Below are 21,670 nucleotides of genomic sequence, written 5' to 3' on the forward strand. Positions count from 1 at the left end.
GCACACAAGGGAAACACAGAAGTCAGAGAGGACACAGCCTTCATCAGCAGCATCCCCAGCGTGAGCAGGAATTGCAGCTGGAGGTCCTGAGAGAGCTGCAAACCCAAGGAACTGCTGAAATTCCTGTTGGAGGGACACGGGGCAGCTCCTCCTCGCCTCGGGGCAGGTGGGTGAATCCAATGCTCCCAACACTGGTTTTTGTGTTGCTAATTATGCTCTAAATTATGGAAAGGCAAATATTATGAACTAGTCTCCTCCTCCATGGAGAATGAACCCTCTTACCCCCTCATAGATGGTGTCCTGGTTCGCAGGCATCCCGGGCCCGATGTCGGGAGAGGCCGTCCGGTCGTAATAATTCTCATAATAATTCCCATCGTATTCTTTTATTGTTTCCTCGGTGAAATCTTTGTCCAGGTCATCTCCTCCTTGAGCAGCCTGGAAGGGAAAGAGCAGCAACGTGTCAGGCTGCAAATCTCTCTTGGTTGCACGTGCCAGAATAGCAATAATATTAATAATATTATATTATATATTAATAATAACATAATATAATATTAATGATGTTATGTTACATATAATATAATATTAGTATTATATGTGATTTGTGCAAAGTGAGGGATGTTTTACAATAGTAGTTACATGTAAAAAATCTGGGGAAAGGTAAATTCTGGAGTTTTAAGGTCTCCAAGTGACCTCCAAGGTTCTTCTCCAATGGCAGGCAAGAATAAAAGGAGGATCTTTATGTCAAAGGCACACCCTGGCTTTCCCTGGGATTTCTTTGTTGATCCCTGATAAAACACTGACTATGAAGGTTTGAGTGAGGAAAACAAAACCCATCTCATGTCAGGAGGATCCTGCAAACTCTGAACACTTAAAGAAAGAAGGAATGGAAGTTCCAAACTCCAAGTCCTCCTCATCTCTCGTGGCCTCAGCATCCAAGACCCTGGATTATCAAGCCCCAGAAGTCACACATCCGTTCCCATATTTAAAATGCACATCAAAACCACAATGTGTCACTGTGAGGATCCAATTACAGGAGGAAATGTGGAAAAATCCAAGTCTGCTTCTCTGAAAACGTCCTGTTTGTTTAGTCTGGGATCCAATTTGCAACTGTTCTTGTCCAAAGAGCAGAAGCAGAAATCTTTACAAAGCTGATGCCTTAATCCCTGAATCCCTCCTGAATCCTTACAGCAACAGATGCTATGGGCCACAAGCAAGGACATCTAGACAAGCATCAGAATTTCCTTGCTCCTCTCCATATCCCTGTGCTTCCAGCAGCCTGGCAGGCACAGTCCCTTGGCATCTTTTGCTTGGAGCAGCACTGCAAAGAACAACATGTGCTGCTGATATTTATTTTCTTTCTTTCCCATCCAGGTAATGACCAAAATAGTCCATAAATTGAATTATTTCCAGTGCTTCCCGGAGAAATTATCTCCTCACTACTATGAATTCAGAATCACTTAAATGCCATCACCACTTCCAGACCCTGTTTCTGTGCCAAAACTGCTCAGAACTCATAAACACGAGCATCTGGATCTAAATTCAAGAGGTTTTAAAGTAAGAATAAGCCTAGAGCTAAGGCAATCATCACCCCACCTTCTTTTACCTCTGCAAATACCAACTGGCCTTGGCAGAAATTACAGTTTGGCAATTATTGAATTAGAAAACTTGGCCAAATCAGCATTATTTTTCCTGTTGTGCTGTTCAAATGGATCTAGTGCTATCACATGTCTTTTACCCTGTTTGAAATATTTTATCTGGTTTTACACTTTGAAACCTTAAAAACTGTTTATTTGGCTATAAAGGTTTGGGGATAACACAGCAAATTGCATGTCTTGAAATGAATATCAAAAATGTCTGGCTTGATATTTTAATTAAGGTCCACGAGTCTATTTGCATGGAAAGATGATATTATGAATAACTGGGCAGAGAGGGAGGAAAGTTCTCCATGCTGAGACTTGCAGGTGCTTTGGAGAAAAACCAAACCAAAAGCCTAAAGATAATCTCCTTAACAATGTTGTTCTACGAGCTGAATGAGAAAACAGTCAAGAAGGAAAAGAGGAGGCCCCAAAATCAGTGTGTGAGTACTGTGACTCTCCTTGGCTGGTAACAGCTTCAGTTAAACCACTTTTAATTCTCCCTTTGAGAAGCAATGTCCACGTGAAATGCTGGTATTACATCTGGACAAGTAAAACAAAGTGCCTGAAGAACAGCAGGCCGTGAACAAAATCTATCTGTCCCCTGCTCCTCCTGCTCAGGGGAGTATTGCTGCCTACTAAATCCTGGAATTGCTTCCCTGGCCTTTGTCAGGGTGTTATCAGCCAGAATGAAACCCAAGCCCAGGAGAGCCAGAGACTCTTCCTGCCTCCAAAGCTCTCACAGAGTTTCATTTGTGTAGAACTAAATCCCCTTTTAATTCCTGTTGTAGGAATCAGAGTCTCCCCAAAATACAGACAGGTGAACTTCAGTAGTGACAGACACATCCTGATCTTGCAGCAAATCTGCCAAGGAATGATCAAAATGACTATTTTGCACCAGATCAAGATTATCCTCTTTGATCCCAGGACCAAAATTGAGCAGTGCAGGACTAGCACCATGAGGAATGCCTGTGCATCCCTGTGCAGCACTCCAGGGTCTCCAACTGCTGGAAAAAACCTGGGACAACTTGAAATTATGCCACACTTACTCATGACCATGAGCACTATTTTGTTCCCTAAACTAGCCAAAAAACTTAGGAGCTTTTTAGGTAATTGTTTTGAAGAGCACATAAACTTCTCCATCCACTCCAGCAGGCTGTATTTCTGCTGGAACCCTGTTCCTAATAACAGCTATTGGGAAGGGTTATGAAGATATGCACAATCCTAATCCCCACTTCCATTCTGCTGGACTCAAGGATTTGGTTTCCCCAGGAGTTTGTGGCTGCAGACAGGACCCTTAGCTCCTACTCCAAGGTGTAAACCTGGAATCCATATCCTCTTGGGTGTCTGTCCCTCAGGCTGGCACTTTTTGGGAGTCTTCCCTATGTCATGCCATGTTAGCCTTCGCCTCAGTGCACGGGAATCTCCTCCAGCCAGGCAAGTTGTGTCCTTTCCTCTGCTCATCAGCTAAAAGATCCACTGGAGCAATATCCCACCCAGGAGCATTCCTACAGCCCTTCCCATCCAAACACCAGCTCCTTTGGAGCTGCTAGAGGCAGCCAGATGCTTTGCCAAGACCTGGCTGAGCTTTCCCATCAGAAAGCCACACCATGTGTTTCCCCACCTGAACTTTCCTCCTCTTCTATTTCCTTTTCCTAACCAGTAAAGCGGCCCTTGAGCCTCTTACTTCCTCTCCCAGTTTTTCTTTTTAAGGTCACGCTATCCAATCTTTAATTCCTCTCTATTAGAAAGTTCAATCTTGGCCAAAGATTTCTGGCTCTTTGTCAGGAACCAGAAAACTTTCCCATCCCTGGGCTCCCTCAGGTTGGCGCTCGCTCCCTCGATACGCTGGAGCCTCCTCTGTTTCCCTCTGTGTATCTTTTTTAGCTGCTCAACCTCCTTCTCCAGCACATTTTTCATCCCCAGTTGGCTGGAGCGGATCCCCCCACGCCCCAGCCCTCGGGGCGGTTGGATCCACGCCCGCCTCGCTCCAGCTGCTCCTCTCTTTGCTTGGACACTTTCCCCGACACCTTTTCATTCAAACTTCCAGCTCCAACTCCAAGTGTCTCGGCCAACTCTCGCTGTCTGTTTTGCCACCTTCCAGCGCCTCCCGGAAAACCTGGAATTTTGACGTCCCTGTCAACCAAGTAATTCTTCTCCACTAGAGAAACCACCACCAAACTCTTCCTGGGGGGTAAGGTGGGACTTGGCAACATTATAGAACCGTGGAATGGTGTGGGTTGGAAGGGACCTTAAAGATCATCCAGTTCCAACTCCAGGGGCAGGGACACCTTCCACCAGAGCAGGTTGCTCAGCCTTGCCTTGAGCACCTCCACGTTATCCCACTATGAATTCTCCTTGCTAATATTCCTGGATAATGAAGAATTTGCCTCATCTAGTGCCATTATTTCCCTGCACAGTGAATTCTACAGCTCTGCAGCTCCCCAGCAATTTATCTCCATCTCATCTAAGGCTCAGACCAACGTTCATCTATTTGAGCATCTGTATAAAAGGCGAGAACTGGGCAAGTCTCAGGGATAAGAGAGTCTCAAGTGCAACATATTTCAGTTGAAGCATATTAAAATATGGGTAGAGAAAAGTGTAAATGCTCCAACAGAAACGTCAGCTGTGGGATCTGGACTGATCTCATCCCTGAGCTGATCTGTGCACAGAACAGAGGGGCTCGTTCTGGGTGAATGCAGTTGTTTGAAATCACTGGGGTTTTTTTCCCAGTGTTGAAATGTTGGGGTTTTTAAAGCAACAAACTGAAAAACAAAGATGCTATTCAGTAGGGCTGCCAAAATGAAAAATATTGATGTCCTCCATCGAATCAACATTTTGAGGATTTATATTAATAACTTGGAAGTAAAATGCTTTTAGTTAGATTTTAACATCAAGCCTCATTTCTCTTTTTGTCAGAAAACCACTTCACGCAAGGAAATGCAGATGTCAACATGAACAGATTTTTCCAGGGGAATAATCCTTAACTCTAAGTATCTGCGTTCCCCACCCTGAAATATCTGGAGTGAAAATATTTTACAAGGAACTTCCTCTTCCAGCAGCTGCCTAAAGCACTTATGGGTTTTACCATTTGGGTGCTCGTGTCTCCTTTGCTTTGAGGGGCTAAGAAACACCAGAAATAACAAACAAAATGCAAGAAACATCAGAAATAACAAACAAAATGAGAGAAACACCAAAAATAAAAAACAAAATGAAAGAAACACCAGAAATAACAAACAAAATGAGAGAAACACCAGAAATAACAAACAAAATGAGAGAAACACCAGAAATAACAAACAAAATGAAAGAAACACCAGAAATAACAAACAAAATGCAAGAAACACCAGAAATAACAAACAAAATGCAAGAAACACCAGAAATAACAAACAAAATGCATTGAAATTACATCGGTCTCGTTGTAGGTGATGACGGTGCTCGTGGGCAGCTCGGCTTCCACGGCATTTTCAGTGAGGCCACCCTGGGGATCTACTTCCTCGTTGTAGTTGATGTCTTCATAGGGCATGGGTGTGAAGTACTCCTCGTTGATGGTTTCGTAGTTGTACTCATCAACAAGGGGATCATCCACTGTCCCGTCCTCCTTCGGTGGCTTCCCGGGGTTCCCTCTCTCCGGTGGCACCGTGGGAGCAGGATAATCCTGTGGCAGAAATGAAACACCAGAATCAGGGAAACAAAAAAAAAAAAAAAAAAAAAGAAGATTCTGCATCATCCTCCACCTCCTCTTCTATAAAGATGCTGTTTATCAACCTCATCCTTGCCAGGACCCCGCCTCGGTACCTCCTTGATTTCAGGTCTCTCTCCAGCAGCCACTTCAGGAGGGCCAGGTTTGGTGGTGGGGGCTTCTGGTTTTACAGAGTCATCAACATCTTCATAGTAGGGGTATTCATAGTAGTAGGTGTCACCTTCTCCCTCCCCGTCCGTGTACTGCAGGGAGAAGATGAGAAGCAGAAAATGAGCACCCCAGCATATTCCTAGCAGCTCCTTTAGACAGCATGGCTTCAAACTGACAGAGGGCAGGGTTAGGGGAGATATTAGGGAGAAATTCTTCCCTGGGAGGGTGGTGAGGCCCTGGCACAGGTTGCCCAGAGAAGCTGTGCCTGCTGCATCCCTGACAGTGTTCAAGACCCTGTTTTATGAGGCTTGGAGCCACCTGGTCCAGTGGAAGGTGTCCCTGCCCATGGCAGGGGGTTGGAACTAGATGGACTTTAAGGTCCTTCCAACCCAAACCAGCGATTCTATGATTTTTATTTTTTTTTAACCTCAGATTGCTGAGACCTCCCAGTTCACCCATCTGACATCCTGAGGGAGGGGAAGGAAGCACCGGAGCCGCTGTTTCCACTCATCCGACTGCACTGACAGCATCCGTGTCACTTCCCATCCACCCACAGCCCGCAGGCAGAAGGGCTCTGGAAACCAGATATTTTCAGCCTGTTCCACAAGGCATCAGTCATTCTTCAAAATGAAATCCAAACAAACCAGCTGGTTACAGCCGGGCATGGAGAATCTCCTCGCCAGCCCAACGCTCTCGCTGGCAGCCGGCGCGTGGAAGAGTTATTCTTACATGGAGCAACACGGCCCCGAGACAAGCCAGCTCTTGTTGAACTGCTGGCTCCAAAAGAGGAGTTTTATTTTCCTACTACCACGTATTTCGACCGTACCAAAGTGTGTTTTATTTCTCTTATTTATTGTTTCTCCAGAAGCGCTGGTTACAGCGCTTGCCTGGGGCTGGGTGGCTGTGCCTCACCATGAGCATTGTGCTGCTCCTCAAAGCCCTGCTTAGGTGCAGGATGAATTCAATCCCAAAAATAAACTGAGAGAGCTGAGGGCATCACAGCTTTGTGGGGATTCGGCAGGAACCCGCAGGTCTGAGACCAACAGAAAGCAAACCAGACCAAGAAAGTTGTTGAGAAGTGGCTGAGGATGCCAGGCACCAACTGCTGGGAGCTGAGCCTGAGACCTCCCAAACAAGGTCAAAATTCAGGTGATGCTCTTGTGGAAGTCAGTCACACCCAGACATTTTTAATTGGGCAGCAAAAAATTGAAGTGTATCCTGCATCAGCCTTTTTTTCTTTGTTTTCTTTTTTTTTTTTAAGAAAAGACCTGAGGCTAATTCTTCATAGAAAAACTACTGAGCACAGCAGCTTACGGGGATGAATCAGGAGCATTTCTGCCAAAACTAAATTCAAATGACAAATCCGTGGGCAAAAATATTACCTTCTCCTTTTAACACCTGTTGTTTCAAAGAATGTTGAAAAAGAACTGTTTAATCCTTTTACAAGTTCAACAGTAAAATTTGAAATTTAGAAACAGGTGCCTGTTCTGGACAGGACTCGACCTGCCAGGGAAGGTCAATGTTTCACACTCTGCTCTTGTCTCTCCTGCAAGTTTTTGAGCTGCAAGTGAATGTTCATTACAGTCTCTGGAAATGGGAGCAGTGCAGAAGGAAGGAAAACTCCCAAAGGCAAGACTCAAAACCAGAACCTACAAATCCTAAAAACAAGCTCTGTCTTGGATGTTAAGAGAAGAGTCTCTGGGAAGCTGAGCTTGAGGAAGAAGCTGAATGTCTTTGTGACCACGACATGGAACCAGATGCTGCCGCCCAAAAAACATCCCCAGACCTGTGAGACACTTACATATTCATCCTGGTTGGGGTCCTGGGACTGGGGGGAGTCGGGGATGGCGGTGTCACAGTCGGGGCTGTAGTGTTCACAGTAATCCAGGGCTGCTCGGGGGTCCGCCACGATCAGGAGCTGCTGGATGTCACCCTGCAGGGAAGGGAGGACAGAGGGTCAGGGAATGGATGGTGCACATGGAGCCACCAGCACGATGCTACAGTCAAAGGCATGAACAACACCAAGAAATCAAAAGCAAAACACTTGGCAGAGCCACCTCCCTGACACGGGCACGGCCCCTGAGATGAGCCAGGTGAAAACCCTCCGTGTCCAGGGCTGGGTTAAGAAGCCACTTATCTTTGGTTTAGGAAACCACTTATCTCTGGCTGCTCCACGAGGTGTGAAGCTGCTGTGCTTCATCCCCTGTCCCAAAAGCACCTCCCCAAAAGATAAGCACATCTGCAGAGGGGTCACCCTCATGCCTACAGCATGACAGCACCACCAACCCCAGGTAAGGTGGGTACAGGGAAAATAAGAAAAAAGGGCTTTACACACCCCGAATCAGCTGGGGGCAATAAAAAAAAAAACTTTCCACCTGGTCCTGTGCAGCTCTACAGGGCTCCAGAGTTGCCCTGTCCTGTCCAAAAAGCTGTTTATTGCCCTCAAAACTTCTCTGTTTCTCCCGCTCCATCAGTGGGCCTCACAAAAGGCATCATTCCTCCTCCCTATACCTTGCCTCACCTCGATTTTCCACCCACAGCAGACACAGAAAGAGATTAGAAATGCACCTGCTAATCCAAGAAAAGAGCCAAGAGGGAGGGGGGTTGCAGTGGCTCACTAAAAACCAGGTGCAGAGGGAGCTCATTAGGCACCGAGGCTCGTTAATGGGGCACTTGCTGCAGAGAGAAGGAGGCTCCAGCCACAGCCCCAAGGTCAGAGCAGAAATTGCTCTGTAGTTTCCTGAAGAACAACCACACTGCTTCACCATGACACCAAAGCCCAGTTTATTCAGCCCAGTTTATTTAGACAATTACATAAGACTTTGCTACTTGGATGGTTAGAGCTGGTATTTAATTAGGGGGAAAAAATTTCTTGTTTAATAATAGAAAAACATGGCTAAAACATCAGGGGGAAAAAAGCAGGAGCATTACAGCAAAACTGGGAGGATGATTTGGGGATGTAATAGGAACCAGAAGCTCCAAATGGAGCCTGGCCAGATTGGCAAACATCCCCATGGAAAACCCAAAGGCTGCTTTAGAAATGATGGACCAAGTCTGCCTCGGTCTGCAGGGTCCAGCCATGGGTGTCTCTGGGTCCTGGGGAGCTCAGCCTCCCATGAACATGGACCACTGACTTCACTAAAAAAAGGTGCTGTTCACATTTTTGGCAGAGATTCACTGGGAAAGAAGGTTGCAAGGACCATGTGGACCTGGCCACAACCTGCCTGACTCTGAGGGAAAGGAGCAGCTTACAGCTGTATGGAGCTTCCTTCCCCAAATTCCTGGTTATCACATCCCTCTCTGCAGAAACTCACTGTGACATCTGGGCACCTTTCAGATGCTACACAAGTAACCCTAAAATTGAGCGTTGGTTTGAGCTTATTAGTCGTTTTTTCCAGTGAATAACCTTTAGAAAATTAGCAGAAATGTCTGCAAAGTGGTTTTCAATTTTCCATTTTAAGAAGGAGAAACGATCTTTCCTTTCCTTCCCCCCTTTTTCTTTTTTGTTTTAAATTCATAGAGCAGAGTTCTGTCTTTCATGTTCTGGCTTTTTCTTTTCCAGTGTAACCACCAAAAAATAGAAAGGGAGTATTAGGAAAACAGAAAATGCCAGGTTTTTGTCTTGTCAAACACTTCCCATTTCCAATCAGCTCTGGCCACCACCTGCCAATGGGACCCACACGGGGAACTCGGCCGTGGTGTGACCTACAGGACATCACCCAGCCCTGAGCAGAGACTGGAAGGAGCTGGGGGTCTCATGGGGCTCCTCACACCAAATATCACCATCCCTGGTCTTCCAAGGCAGTTCAGAGCAACAAAACAGGCTGTTCCTTTGGAGTTCCCTTCAGCAGGGGATGCCCAACCTGGCCAAGGATTTTTGTTTCAAGTGGGTGATGTGAAGACCCTTCCAGCTGCTATTTCTGCATGTGGAACCTCAGTCAGCCCTCACTGACACCCGAGTTAAGCCATTTCTGCCCTTCTCTCACTCAGGTGGTTAAAGCTCCCCATTTTCCATGGGATGATGGGAAGTGTCTGGCACTGTTGGGATAAGCTGAAGTAAAGCAGCCACAAAGCAGAGCTGGTGTTTGTCTGCAAGAGGCAAGGAAGGCTGAAAAAGCTTTTTCTTCCTGATAAGGTTGGATTTACACCTCAAGGAGAGCTGATAGTCTGCATCATATAAGTGACCAGGACTGTAACTGTGTTTCCTCAAGGAGCAGATAAAACAAGGAAAGGCATGTTGGCTAAACACGGTGCAAAAGGTTAAGCAGAAGAGAATCTGTTAAAGCTGAGTTTACTTTTAGTCTCAGCTGATGGCAGTTCCTGAGAAGAAATCCTGGCTTGATTCCCTGCAGGAGCTGAGCATCCTCTGGCTCTGATGGCCCGAGGCATTGGCAGTGCCTTTAAGTACATGGCAAAAAACCACCTGCAAGTCCCAGGAGCCACAGGCTCCAGTCTCAGGACCATGCCAGAAACCCCAAACTCACTCAACACACCAAAGGACAGTGTTGGTCCAGCAGTTGCTGATGAGTGAGCAGGGGAGGATGAACAGGGGAAGCTTCCTGCTCGTTTTGGGTCAAGAACCTGAGAGAATCAGTGCGTAACTGAATAAATTTAGAATGCAGAGAGTGCCAGGAAAAAGCGTGAGCCCCATCAGACAGCTCCTTCAGAGCTCACCACGCTTCACGAGCATCATTCCACACGGCCACTACTTTCCCATTTCCTTTTCAAACCCAATCAATCACCCTGCCCAAAGTTCATCCTTTTCTCGTTGTTCCAGCAGCAGAGTGAAAATCAAGGAAAAACCGAGGAGCCTGATTTTGGGGGAATGAGAGCCCCAGGGAGCCTCCAAGCGCCAGCGCAGTGACGTGGGCTGAGCAGCTCAGTGGTGGGGGAAGGAGGAGAGCTCAGGGGGTCGCCAGACCATTCATCTTTGTTTCATTAACAGCAAGTGCACAGCACTGGTGGATACCCCGTGTTAACACTTGTAAAAAGCAGACAGGAGTAAAAACCTTGTTAGCGAGATTCCCAGTCAATTGACCTCATCCCTCGGCGCAAAACAATAAAATGGGCTAATTTAGCCCGCAATGAAAAGCCCCACTATCTGAACTTCACACAAAAGATGCACAAAGCTGTGCTGTCAAGAGCCCCATTTCTTTGCTTTAAAAAGCCGCCCTGCACTGGAGCGAGCCGTGCTGGGAGGGTCGCGAGCCCTTTGTGTCCTCTCGAGTGTGTTGCCGCTAATAAATTGCACCAGGAGCTCGCTGCCCCGGCCCGGGCTGACAAAGGGGCAGCCAGCCCCCTGCTCCCCTTCCTCACTCAAGTGTCTGTTTGTTCCCCTGTTGTGGTTACACAAACCACCCAAAGCCTGTCTCCTTCCCATGTCAGCATCTGCTTTCTGTGGTGGAGATAACGAAGATGCCGTTAATTCACACGGCGGGTTTTCCAGGGAGCCTTTGTAAGAGAGAGAACTTACAGCTGCACCAATAAAGTAATTTAAAGACTTTACCAGCCAAATCATTTTAAGCCTTATTTTCAAGCAAAGAGGGATCTAACTCTCTGGTCACTAACACTCTGGTGTTGCTCTGAAGGAGAAGTCGCCAGCACAGTGTCCTTCACCCTCAGCCACCCGCACAAGTGGGTAAAGTTCTCTCTTGGCACATGAATGAGTTGGCAAAAGTTCTCTCTTGCACACATCTGGACACTCAGGGCTTGAGAAAGTTCTCCAGTAACTGGGGTAGTTGGTAGCGTGCAAAGGCAAAGCACAGTTGTGGCTTGTGCCCCCTCCTCTGCCAGCACAGTGAGACCCCAAAAGTCAGAGGTAGAATAAGTGCTCAGAGCACCTCTGAGCATCATCTCAGAGTCCCTTGTTAAAACTCAGCTGCTCCAGAAAACAAGCCAAGCTGCAGCAATGGGGTCAGACAAAGCCTCATCATCCCCATCAGTCCCTGTACCTGTGTACAAACTACAGCTGTGCTTTGCTGGTTCAACAAAAAATTTCAAGTGGAGAATAAAAAGCTCAAATTTTTTTTTTTTTGCCTGAAAATAACCACTATTTCATCCATCAGAAGAGCTAGCTTTTAAAAAAGGGGAATAAATCACATTTCAACCTTTATTCCTAGAGCTTCTTGTGAAGAGGAAGAGGCAGGACAGCACATTTGTGAAAATGATTGTGAACTGTGAGGCTTTTATTTGCTCCACCAAACAGATTTAAGTGCTGACTGTCAGGACCAGTAAGAATCTGTCTGACATTTATGGTAAAGCCATTTATGCCTGATGACTCATTTGCTTTATGGATTAAGTTCCATCAAGCCAGTTTAATTCAACTCCCCAGCCAGCTCCCAGACAAGACTGGAAAAGCTCTTTCTGGAGCGTTTTTTAACACTTATTCTATATGCGTGCAAAAAATGTCACATCAATTCCAATGACATCAACTGCAGTAACTTGGAGAAATCATTGTGGTTCAACAAAAAAAAACAAAAAAACCTCCAAAAAAACAGCTGGCCTGGATAACCAGAGTGACTTCATCTGGCATTGGCAGCAGCTCCATAAATACTGGGATTCTTCAGGGCTCTCACTGCAATGCACTGATAATTAACTGGACTGTTGGTTTAGTGCATTACCCAAAAGTCTGAGAGATGGCATCCCTAAGAATAAAGGCAGCTTGATGTGCTTTTCTAAACTCCTGCATTTAAATTGGATAAACACAGGCCCGGGATCTACAACTGTATCAAAAAAGTCTACAAAATTATTGGAAGTAACTGAGATATTGCTGAGTTTTATTATAAAAAACTCACTGGTTCCATAAACCCAAACCCAGGCTGAAGAGTGGCAGAGGTTCAATGCAGCTCTATGATGAAGTGAAAGCTCAGAGAGCTTCCAAAGTGAGCTTCCAAAAAACCTAATCCCTGTCTCAGAGACAGCCTGCCAGCCCTCAGATGTTCCACTTGATAAAACCAGTCATCAGCACTTGCCCAGGGATGCTCACTGCTACAGACACAGCAGCTGCCCTGCTCCAGGGCTTCAAGCAGGTTGGAGTAAAAGTGGTGTTGGAGACTTCAGGGAAGAAGGAAAACAAGGGGGAACCCAGAACTCACTGTGCTCCCACTTCTGTCATAGTGAGATCCCAACAATCAGAGGTATTTTAAGTGCTCAGAGCATCTCTGCATCCTGGTTTCATCCCAGAATCCCTCATTAAAGCACAGCTGCTCCAGAAAAAGAAGCCCAGCTGCAGCACTGGGGTCAAATGAAGCCTCATCAGTGCCCACCAGTCCCTGTACCTGCAGCCTGAGCCCCTCTTGCTGTCCAGCCACAAACAGGAACGGTAGTTTTGTGCTCCAAAACGAGAAGGCAATTGTTCAAAGGCTGACTAAATAACAAAAAAAAAGAAGGCTTGACTCAGATGCAGTCATGAGTCAGCTCCAAATCCTTGGTGGTTTGGAGTCCAGCCGGATGTTTGTGTCCCCGTCCCGCACAGAGGGGCTGCGGGATCGGCCGGGGCAGCTTTGCTGTGAGGCCTCTGCTATTTCCCCTCCTGGGCTCCAGTTACCACAGGAACAGCTCCTGCTGGCTTTTGGCACTCAGAGAGGAACCTCTTCTGAGCCTTCTTTAGCAAAAACAGGTTTAATTAAGCAGAACGGGGATAGAAGTTTTACTAGAACTAAATATGGCTTCAAAGAAAAACCCTCTCAAGCAAGGGCTGATAAAGGTTTCTCTTTCCCATGGATCTGCATCTGGGGACCCCAAGAAACCCCCTCTGACCACACATCAGCCCAGTCCTGCATCCCCACCCCCAGATCAGCCATGAGCATTTCTGATATTAGACTTGCAGAACACACAGTAATTATTTGGACAACACACAAGCCTCTTTCCCTGACCACAGCAACAAGAAGAAAATAAGCCCTTCGGCTCAGTGGTAATTAACCTCCCCAGTAATTTTTCAACCTTTTTATTTTACAATCCCAGGGAGGAACCCAATTTCCTATCAAATGAGAATCCACTAAATCGCTGCTAGTCCCAGCTGCTGGATTTGAAGGAGTGAGGCAGGGAAGTGCTGTCCCCTCCTCTTCCTCTTCCCTGAACCCTGGGAATCTCCAAGCTGTCCCCAACACCCAGCCCTGCTCCAACAGATGGGCAACACCACATCATGCTTCCTCCATCCATAACTGCTAGATCCCTGCATCAGCACCCTCATGGCTATTTCTTAAAATTAGGAGGCTTTTTGGAGCAAAGGGCTGCATTTCCTCTGTGCTTGCAGAGACCACAGCATGCTGTAGGTCTGTCTGTGTGATATCACAACACAATTGTGGAGCAGTTTAGCAAGGACTCCTTATTGGAAGGGAAGGACAGGCAATTCCCTGAGAGGAGAACAAAAGCCAGATGGCTCTGCTAATTCTGGAAAGCTCTCCTGAAGAAGCTGTCGCTCTGCCAGTACCCAAATACCAGTCAAGGACTCGAGTCATTAGCAGAGCAGAAGACACCAGTACAGGGTTTATTTCCAGGTGTCTACTTCCCACCCAGCCCTGATAACCCCACTGTAAATAACCCCCTGCCCTAATGCAAACATTCCCCAGCAGCAGCCACAGACACAGGCACGACACCGAGCACCCTCTGCACTCACTGGAGCAAAAGTGAAACCAGAGCTTATGCCCAAGTCCTTCTTTGTTTGTGAACACAGAGCTAATTCCCAAAGACAACATACACAGTATTCCCCAGCAGTCTGGATTATTTACACTGCAGTGCTTTACAGGATCCAGCCACTGCTCCAGCTTCCCATCCTCAGCAGGTGAAAGGTTTTCTTGCCTTTCCGAGTGGCTGAGTCTGTCAAACCCGTTAATCATGGCTGACTCCTTCCTGCCACTCATTCCCTGGAATCCTCACCAAATCCTGACAGCCCAGAGCCCCTTTGCTCTCTGCAGTTCCTGTAAGAGCTCTAGAGCCACCCCTTCCTCAGCCCTCTGCCACCCTGCTCTGCTCCACTTCACGTCACATCCTGCCCTGAGAGCTTCTCATGCAGGGACCAGCAATGCCATGGAGAAAACAGAAAAGGGACAGAATGCAAAAGCCTGACCAAGCTCAAATGGACATTTAATGATGGGGCAAGAGCCCAAGCCAAGCTCCAAATTCCCCACACGTTCTCCCTGCCCCAGCTCCCCATCCCTTCACTGCCAATGCTGATTCATCCCCAGGCACTTCGCCTAATTGAAGCCTCCATCCTTTCAGAAGACACATCTAATCACCAGTTTAAAGATCCCCAAAAGCTCTGGGGCTGCTTTATGCTCTGAGATAATTGTATTTCACCTTAGTCAACCTTGGCCCTGCCTGACTGAGGGGCTGCAGTGCTCAGATGAAGCATCACACGCACATCTCAGAGGCTCACCCTGTGTCTCCCACTGCGATCCATAAATGAGCATTGCTTCCAGTGGACAATCCATCTTTCCCAGCTAAATGCCAGTGCCTAGACCTTGGAGGACAGTTTTTGTTCAAGAACTTACCAAACGAGTGGAAAAACCCAGCTAAGGCAAATTAGCAACCTGCCACTTAATTAGGATCCAGCAACTTCGGGGACACAGGGCAGAGAGACAAACAATCCTGGAGACAGAGGCAGCTCAGAAAGCAGGTGGTGTTGGCAGCAGCACAGAAAGCATCAGACCTACAAAGTATTTACTGCAAGGCCATCCTAGCAATGCATTTCTCCAGGGGTTTTGCTTCCAAGCTGGAAAAGGCACTGTGGGAAGAGCAGCTCTGCCCTGGTGTCAAGGGGGATTTTCTCCAGAAAATGGGAAAATGTAAGCTAAGGAAAAAAAAATCAACCAGGAAAAACTGGACTGTGGTTTAAGTCTCCTGTTCTTACAATGAGGAGCATCCCGGGTCAGGCAGTGTTCCTCACACCCACATACCCCGGGATGTGTCCAGCTTCCCCTTGACTCATGTCTGGAGCTGCAAAACCCCAGACACGGGCTGTGTGCTCCACTGCAGAGCAAACACTTCCAATATCTGCTGCAGCTCATTACCCCAGGGAGCAGGACCCACCCAGAGGAGAAATGACTGCTCAGCTTCTGTTTATCCTCCCATCTCCCTGCAGGCAGCCTGACATCAGCCACCCTGAGCGTGGGGGCATCATCATCATCACCACACACTGGAGTCCTTTGGAACAAAATATTTGCAAGCTCTGATTTTCCCTTCCACTTCAAGCTCCCTGCTCACCCAGGTCCCTCTTAGAACCACTGCTGTCCATGAATTTGTCTGCATTCCTCCTCTTTTGAGCGAGCACAAACACCACAGCCTCTTCTATGGGACAGAAAGGTATGTCCAGGGCAAAGCAGCCAAAAAACTGGGACTGCAGGAAAGGGAAAAGGCAGCCAAGGTGCCTTAAAAAAACAAAGCAAATACAAAGACCTGCTGAAAACATCCAGAGACAGATATCCTTAAATCAACAACCGTCATGCTCAGACACTCTGCTGGCTATTTTTATATATTTATGTCTGTTAAACAAACCACAAGCTATCTACGAGGATTTTTGGGTGCAAAACAATCAGTTATGGACATGAAAAGCAGGATGGGGTTGAATGGCTCGCCCTGCCCTGCAGCCCCAGCCTGGAAGGACACACAGACTGGGAGAGGGGCTGCACAGACTGGTGTGACAAAAGGCTGCTTTATATTCACTCCTTCTCTATAGCCTGGCCAAGCACTGTGGTAACACAGGCAAAAATAATACGAGAGGTTTCTGCAGCTATTTTGCAAAGAGGGGAAAAATAATTGTACAGTTGAGGTTTTTAAAGGGGGGAAAAAAAGAAAGAAAGAAAAGAAGAACCCCTCTGACAGTCCCACCTCTCTCCACCCCAATAAAGAGAGAACATTACTCTCAAATTTCACTTGCCTATTGTAAGGCGAGTCTTTATATTTGCAAAATGAGTATTTTTAAACTTTTGCTTTTAATTGTGTGCTCTGAGCAGATGGTCTGACCCCCCCCCAGCAGATTAGAAACATATGTGAAGAACAAGGAATCTGAACCACAGGTTTTTATTAAACTGCCTGACTTTTAGTTCAAATTTCATCACGCTGAAGTAAATATTTTCTCTCTAAAGCAGCAGCTGCATGGTAGGTTACCCATAAGAGATGTTTTGTGTATGTACACATACACACATGTAGCTGCCTATACCTGCATGTCCCCTGCTTGCTGAGAAACATTACAGATGTCACTGTGACATCTTGTGAGGATGAAGAATTGCTGACCAGGGCTTGGAGCAACCTGGTCTAGAGGAAGGTGTCCTTGTCCATGGCAGGGAGTTGGAACCAGATTATCATCCAGGTCCCTTCCAACCCAAACCATTCTATGATTCTATGAAGAATTGCATCACCTACAGCAGGGACCATCCTCATCTGACACTCTTCTCCTGAGAAACCATTTACAGGTCTCATGCAGTGACACCTTCCCCAGGAGCAGGAAATGGGACAGGAGCTCCTTGGCTCACTGGGACTGAGCCACCAGAGGTTCTCACAGCCACAGGATGGAAACTTTGCAATGGATCTATCTAGAACATGCTACTAACCAGGCTTGACTGGAAGGAATAACTTCTCTGCTGGCTGGGCAAAGGTGTCCCTTCTATTTCAGGGGAAAATTAAAAAAAAAAAAAAAGGTAAAAAACCTGACTGCAGAGAACCCTTCCAAGGTGACTCAGTTTTTTTTGGCTGCTCCAAAACTCCCATGAACATGGTAAATAGTCTGACTTTCTTTTCCCCTCTCCAGTTTTGACTGAAAAGTAGGAAACTCAATTCTGAGAAGAGCTGGAATGAGAGAAAAGCAGGTTGAGACTCTACAGGCAGGGCCAGCTTGGCAGGAGGACTTGGCACACTCCCCCCAGCTCCCAGGGAATGTGTGAGATGTTCAGGTCAGAGCTGGTGTAGGTCCTTAGCAGAGCTGCTCTGTGGATGGGGGATCTTAACTGTGGCCTCCAGTCAGAACCAGTTCTTGCATTTTTTGCCAGCACAAGGAACTGGATCTCTCCCTGTAGGGAGAGGAAATATTTGGAGAAGAGCTGTTGTGGGCATATGCCAGAGGAAAACACCTTCACCAGAGGAACAACACAACTCTGTGATTACAACTGCTAGTACCTAAATATTCACCCCATGGATACCAGAGCAACCACAGGGAAAGTTGTTTAATTTGAAGGTTTAAGCTAACACATGAGGAAGCATTCTCCTCTAACGAATTCATTAGGACAGCAATGCACTTTTTTGGCTGGTTTCCCCCCAAAACCAAGCCCTGTGTGATCTCTTCGTGCAGCCACAGGTGTGTCCATCTATCCCAATCTCTCTTGGATCTGATACCTGATTTCAATCACTTTTGACAGAAGGAAAAAAGGCTCGAGATAATTAAAGTGCTATAAATGTCATGGAAACAGACAGCTCAGTAAAATCCATCATCCAAGTGCATTGTCTGGGGAGGCTCTGCTGTGAGTTCACATCCCTGCAGACTCAGGCATGCACAGAACTCATCTCTTTAATGTTCCTGCCATAAGCTGAAGCAACCACGAGACACAAATTAGAAGGAACCTAGACCTGACTAATCTCAAAGCATCCCTGAGATTCCCAATTCCCGCAGCGATCACAAAAAGATAAAGCTGAAACACCACAAAATAAGCAGGTTTTCTTGCAGCCATTCCCATACATGGAAAACACCCTCTTCTCCTCAATTTTCCAGAGACAAGAAGAATGGAGAAGGAAAGTGAGCAGCTCCAGGTCTCAGCTCAGCCAGCTGCCCTTCCCAAAGGAATTTCATGGGACACAGCAGAGCCCAAGGGTGTGTTGATACCTGCCATCAGATGCTGGCCATGCTCAGACTGGCACTGCCACCCAGGCAACCTCAGAGGAGCCTTTATCCAAGGACAGCAGCTGGTCCATCTGCACAACACGCTTGTAATTGTTACTGGCTCTTCAAACACCCCAGGATCAAACCCTTGGAGCTATTTTTTTCCTCTATGACCACACAGCAGCCCGTCCCTCTGTGATTTCTGCCTTCAAACTCCTCATTTGGTAGCTTAAAATCAGCATTTATGTCATGCTCCACACAAATTACAGCCTTGAGCCCTAAGAATAGAGGCCCCACAATCACCATGTGCTGTGTTGTCACTGCTTTTACATCCAAACCTTTATAGGGTGGTCACTTAAACAGCTGGGTTTTTTCTCCCCCCCCCTCCAGATTATAAATGCTTAGTGGAAATCTATAGGATAACTTTGAAAGCAATGCTTTAAAACCTGCTCAAAACTTGTACCACCAAGTTCACAGGTATTTTTCAATCGAGGCACCCACCATCTGTTTACAATATTGATACCACCCGCTGAGAGTGACTTCAGAGCACGAGATTACTCAAAACCCCAAAATCTATCCCTCAGATATCTCTCCAGAATTCAAACACACTTTTCTTTTTGCCCTTTCTTTGGGTAATTCTCTATTCCAAAGCATTCATAAAACCACCAATGTGAATAACCCCACAGCAGCAGTTTTTCCAGCAGTTCTTCCCAATTGTTTTCCAATAGGAGCTGATTTGGCTCAGGTACATTCACACGGTGTGGTTTTGTTCCCTAATTGAAGCATCAAGTCAGATTATGCTTCTGAAACCTCACAAGCGGCAAATTAGACTATTCACAAAAAAATCTCTTTATACTTGCTCAGAAAGTTGGCTTCCCTGGATATGCTTAAGCAGGGTGGCTCAGGAGGCACCTGGAAATGGGATTTAGCAAGTTAGATAGTCAAGAAAAGAAATTTTTCATGCAAAGGCAAGGCAATGGGACAGTGTGACATGGTGGTGCTGTCCCTGAGAACCCCCCGAGTGTCCTGTGTGCCAGCAAGGCTCAGACCCATGGACAGCATCCCACAGAACCCATTCAGACCCTCTGGAAAGCTGCATTAACTCATGGCATGCACACTGTGGGAGGCATTTACAGAAAGGGGGGATAGGGTCAGCCTGACCTTCAGTGTCCAGCATGGAAATTAAAAAGGAAAAGAAAAATCCCACAAAAGCCCAGGCCAGGCCTCTGAGAAATGAATGGGGCAAAATGAATGGATGTCATTGTCTGTCCTGCTCTGTCAGCCCTTTAACTAGCAGTTAATAATGCTGAGAGAGTGAGAAGATGAACCCATAAGCAATTTTGAAATAATCCCCTCATTTTGCGTCCCGTGTATTCCGAATAACGCCGCCTTTCTGCAGCACACACTCAATGCCCTGCGCTCCATAGGACACGCTCAAAAAACATATTTTCTCCATTTTCCTCGCTGTATTCATTAGGAATCCCTGGAAGAAACCCAAGGCCCCATTTCCCCTTGTCCTCCACTGCTCTCTGAGCACCAGGTAGCCCAAGCACAACCACTGCCACCACTCTCGGGGTCCCAGTTGTCACCTGCTGAAGGTCATCCCCTGCTGCAGCAGGGCCTGGTGAGCCCCACAGCCTGTCTGGTGTCCCCATCCACAGTCCAGGGACCAGCTCTGGGCAGTGCCCTGTTATCCAGGCTACCTTTTCCAAACAAGGAAATTGCAGTTTTCCTTGGAGAGGCGATGCAGAGCGGAGGGGAATATGCAGTCTCCAAAAACTCCACGTAATCCCAAATTAGAGGCTGCAGGGCTGCCTAAGGCCGACCAACCTTCAACTTTTCTTCTTGTGGTCATGCAGACCTGACCACATACTCAAATTCCCTATTTTCTTTGCCATTCCATCGAGTGCTGCACTTCTCCCCATCCAACCTCACCTCCCGGTGTCACCGAGGGCCCATCACGCCGTTCCAAGTTTCCCCTCTCCCTCCAAATCAAATAATCCTCTAATAACCGAGCTAAAGGGCTGGCTTTTTCCTACAGGGGTTATTTTTCAATGACATATGTGTGATCCACGAAGGGATAGTTTAAAACCCGATTCTCCCTCCTTACAAGCACATCACACCCGTCGCTCCTTTGCTTCCCCCCCGCTCCGCGCCGAACGCCGCCGCTTCCTGGCTCCGGTTTCATATTGATTTATTCCCCTTTCCTATGTGGAAAATTAGGAACCAGATCAGCTCCTGCTGGCTGTGCCGCCCACGTGAAGATGGATGCGCCAGTGGATTGTAAGGGGGACTCTCTCACAGTGGAAAATATGTAGTAAAGCAAAGCCCTTGGCTTGAGTTGCAGCTGGAGCTGCGCTGAGCCCGAGTGGAGGCAGTTGCTCAGCTTTTAACCAGCCCTGTGTAAACAGGGTCTGCCTGGGAGGTGTTGGTCCCACTGACCCAGAGAGCTCTGGGCTTCATTCCCACCTCTGGCTCCAAGGGAGATGGGGGATGCAAAGCAAAAGAGAGGGTTTGGGGAAGGTGGTGAACAGGAGACTTGAGGGGCAGCTGGTCTTTGCACAGAAAAGGAGGTGACAGGAAAGAAATCCTATTTAAGGTCATAGAATGGCTTGGGTTGGAAAGGACCTTAAAGCTCATCCTGTTCCAACCCCTGCCATAGGCAGGGACACCTTCTATTAGTCCAGCTTGCTTCGACCTGGCCTTGGACACTTCCAGGGATGGGGCATCCACAGCTTCTCTGGGCAACCTGTGCCAGGGTCTCACCAATCTCACAGGGAAGAATTTCTTCCTAATATCTGATCTAAACCTGCTCTCTGTCAGTTTGAAACCATTCCCTCTTGTCCTGTCACTCCAGGTGCTTGTCACAAGTCTCTCTCCACCTTTCTTGTTGGCTCCCTTGAGGTACTGAGAGGCCCTAGTTAAGTCACCCCAAAACCTTCTCTTCTCCAGGCAGAACAACTCCAATTCTCATAGCCTTTCCTCACAGGAGAGGTGCTCCAACCCTCTAATTATCTTTGTGGCTTCCTTTGGACTCATCCCAACAGGTTGATGCCCTTCCTGTGCTGGGGACCTCAGGTCTCCATCAAACTTCTTACCACGGCCATTTGTGATGGTCAAAGAGCAGCTGCATTTCACAGCTCCATCAGACAACTCACACCACTGCTACAGGGCAGGAAGAGCAACCAGGGGCAGCCTCACACTGCTACTCTGTGGATTTCCCATCATTTCCCCTTCCCAAACTCCAGGACAAAACCCCAGGTGAGCCCTCAGACAGCTCCAAAGCCCACAGCTCCTGCTGGAACTCCTCAGCCTCCCCCAGTCTGGGCTCACTTCCATTGCCAAAGGGTGGCTCTTTGCTTCTAGCAGCACATCAGG

General features: G+C 47.2%; 1 protein-coding gene across 1 annotated transcript in view; it reads right to left on the minus strand.

Annotated features, from left to right (window-relative positions):
• COL5A1 (collagen type V alpha 1 chain) overlaps window positions 1-21,670 on the minus strand; it is a 113,752-nt gene that overhangs the window by 73,618 nt on the left and 18,464 nt on the right. Inside the window, exons 5-8 of the mRNA XM_029960567.1 lie at window positions 7,286-7,417; window positions 5,430-5,576; window positions 5,041-5,289; window positions 283-435 (exon numbers count right to left, since the gene is read on the minus strand). Coding sequence (XP_029816427.1) covers window positions 283-435; window positions 5,041-5,289; window positions 5,430-5,576; window positions 7,286-7,417 — 681 coding nt within the window. The remainder of the gene's footprint in view (window positions 1-282; window positions 436-5,040; window positions 5,290-5,429; window positions 5,577-7,285; window positions 7,418-21,670) is intronic.

Source organism: Manacus vitellinus, unplaced genomic scaffold (assembly GCF_001715985.3).
Source record: "Manacus vitellinus isolate BGI_N305 unplaced genomic scaffold, ASM171598v3 scaffold_27_pilon, whole genome shotgun sequence".
Lineage (NCBI taxonomy): Eukaryota > Metazoa > Chordata > Aves > Passeriformes > Pipridae > Manacus > Manacus vitellinus.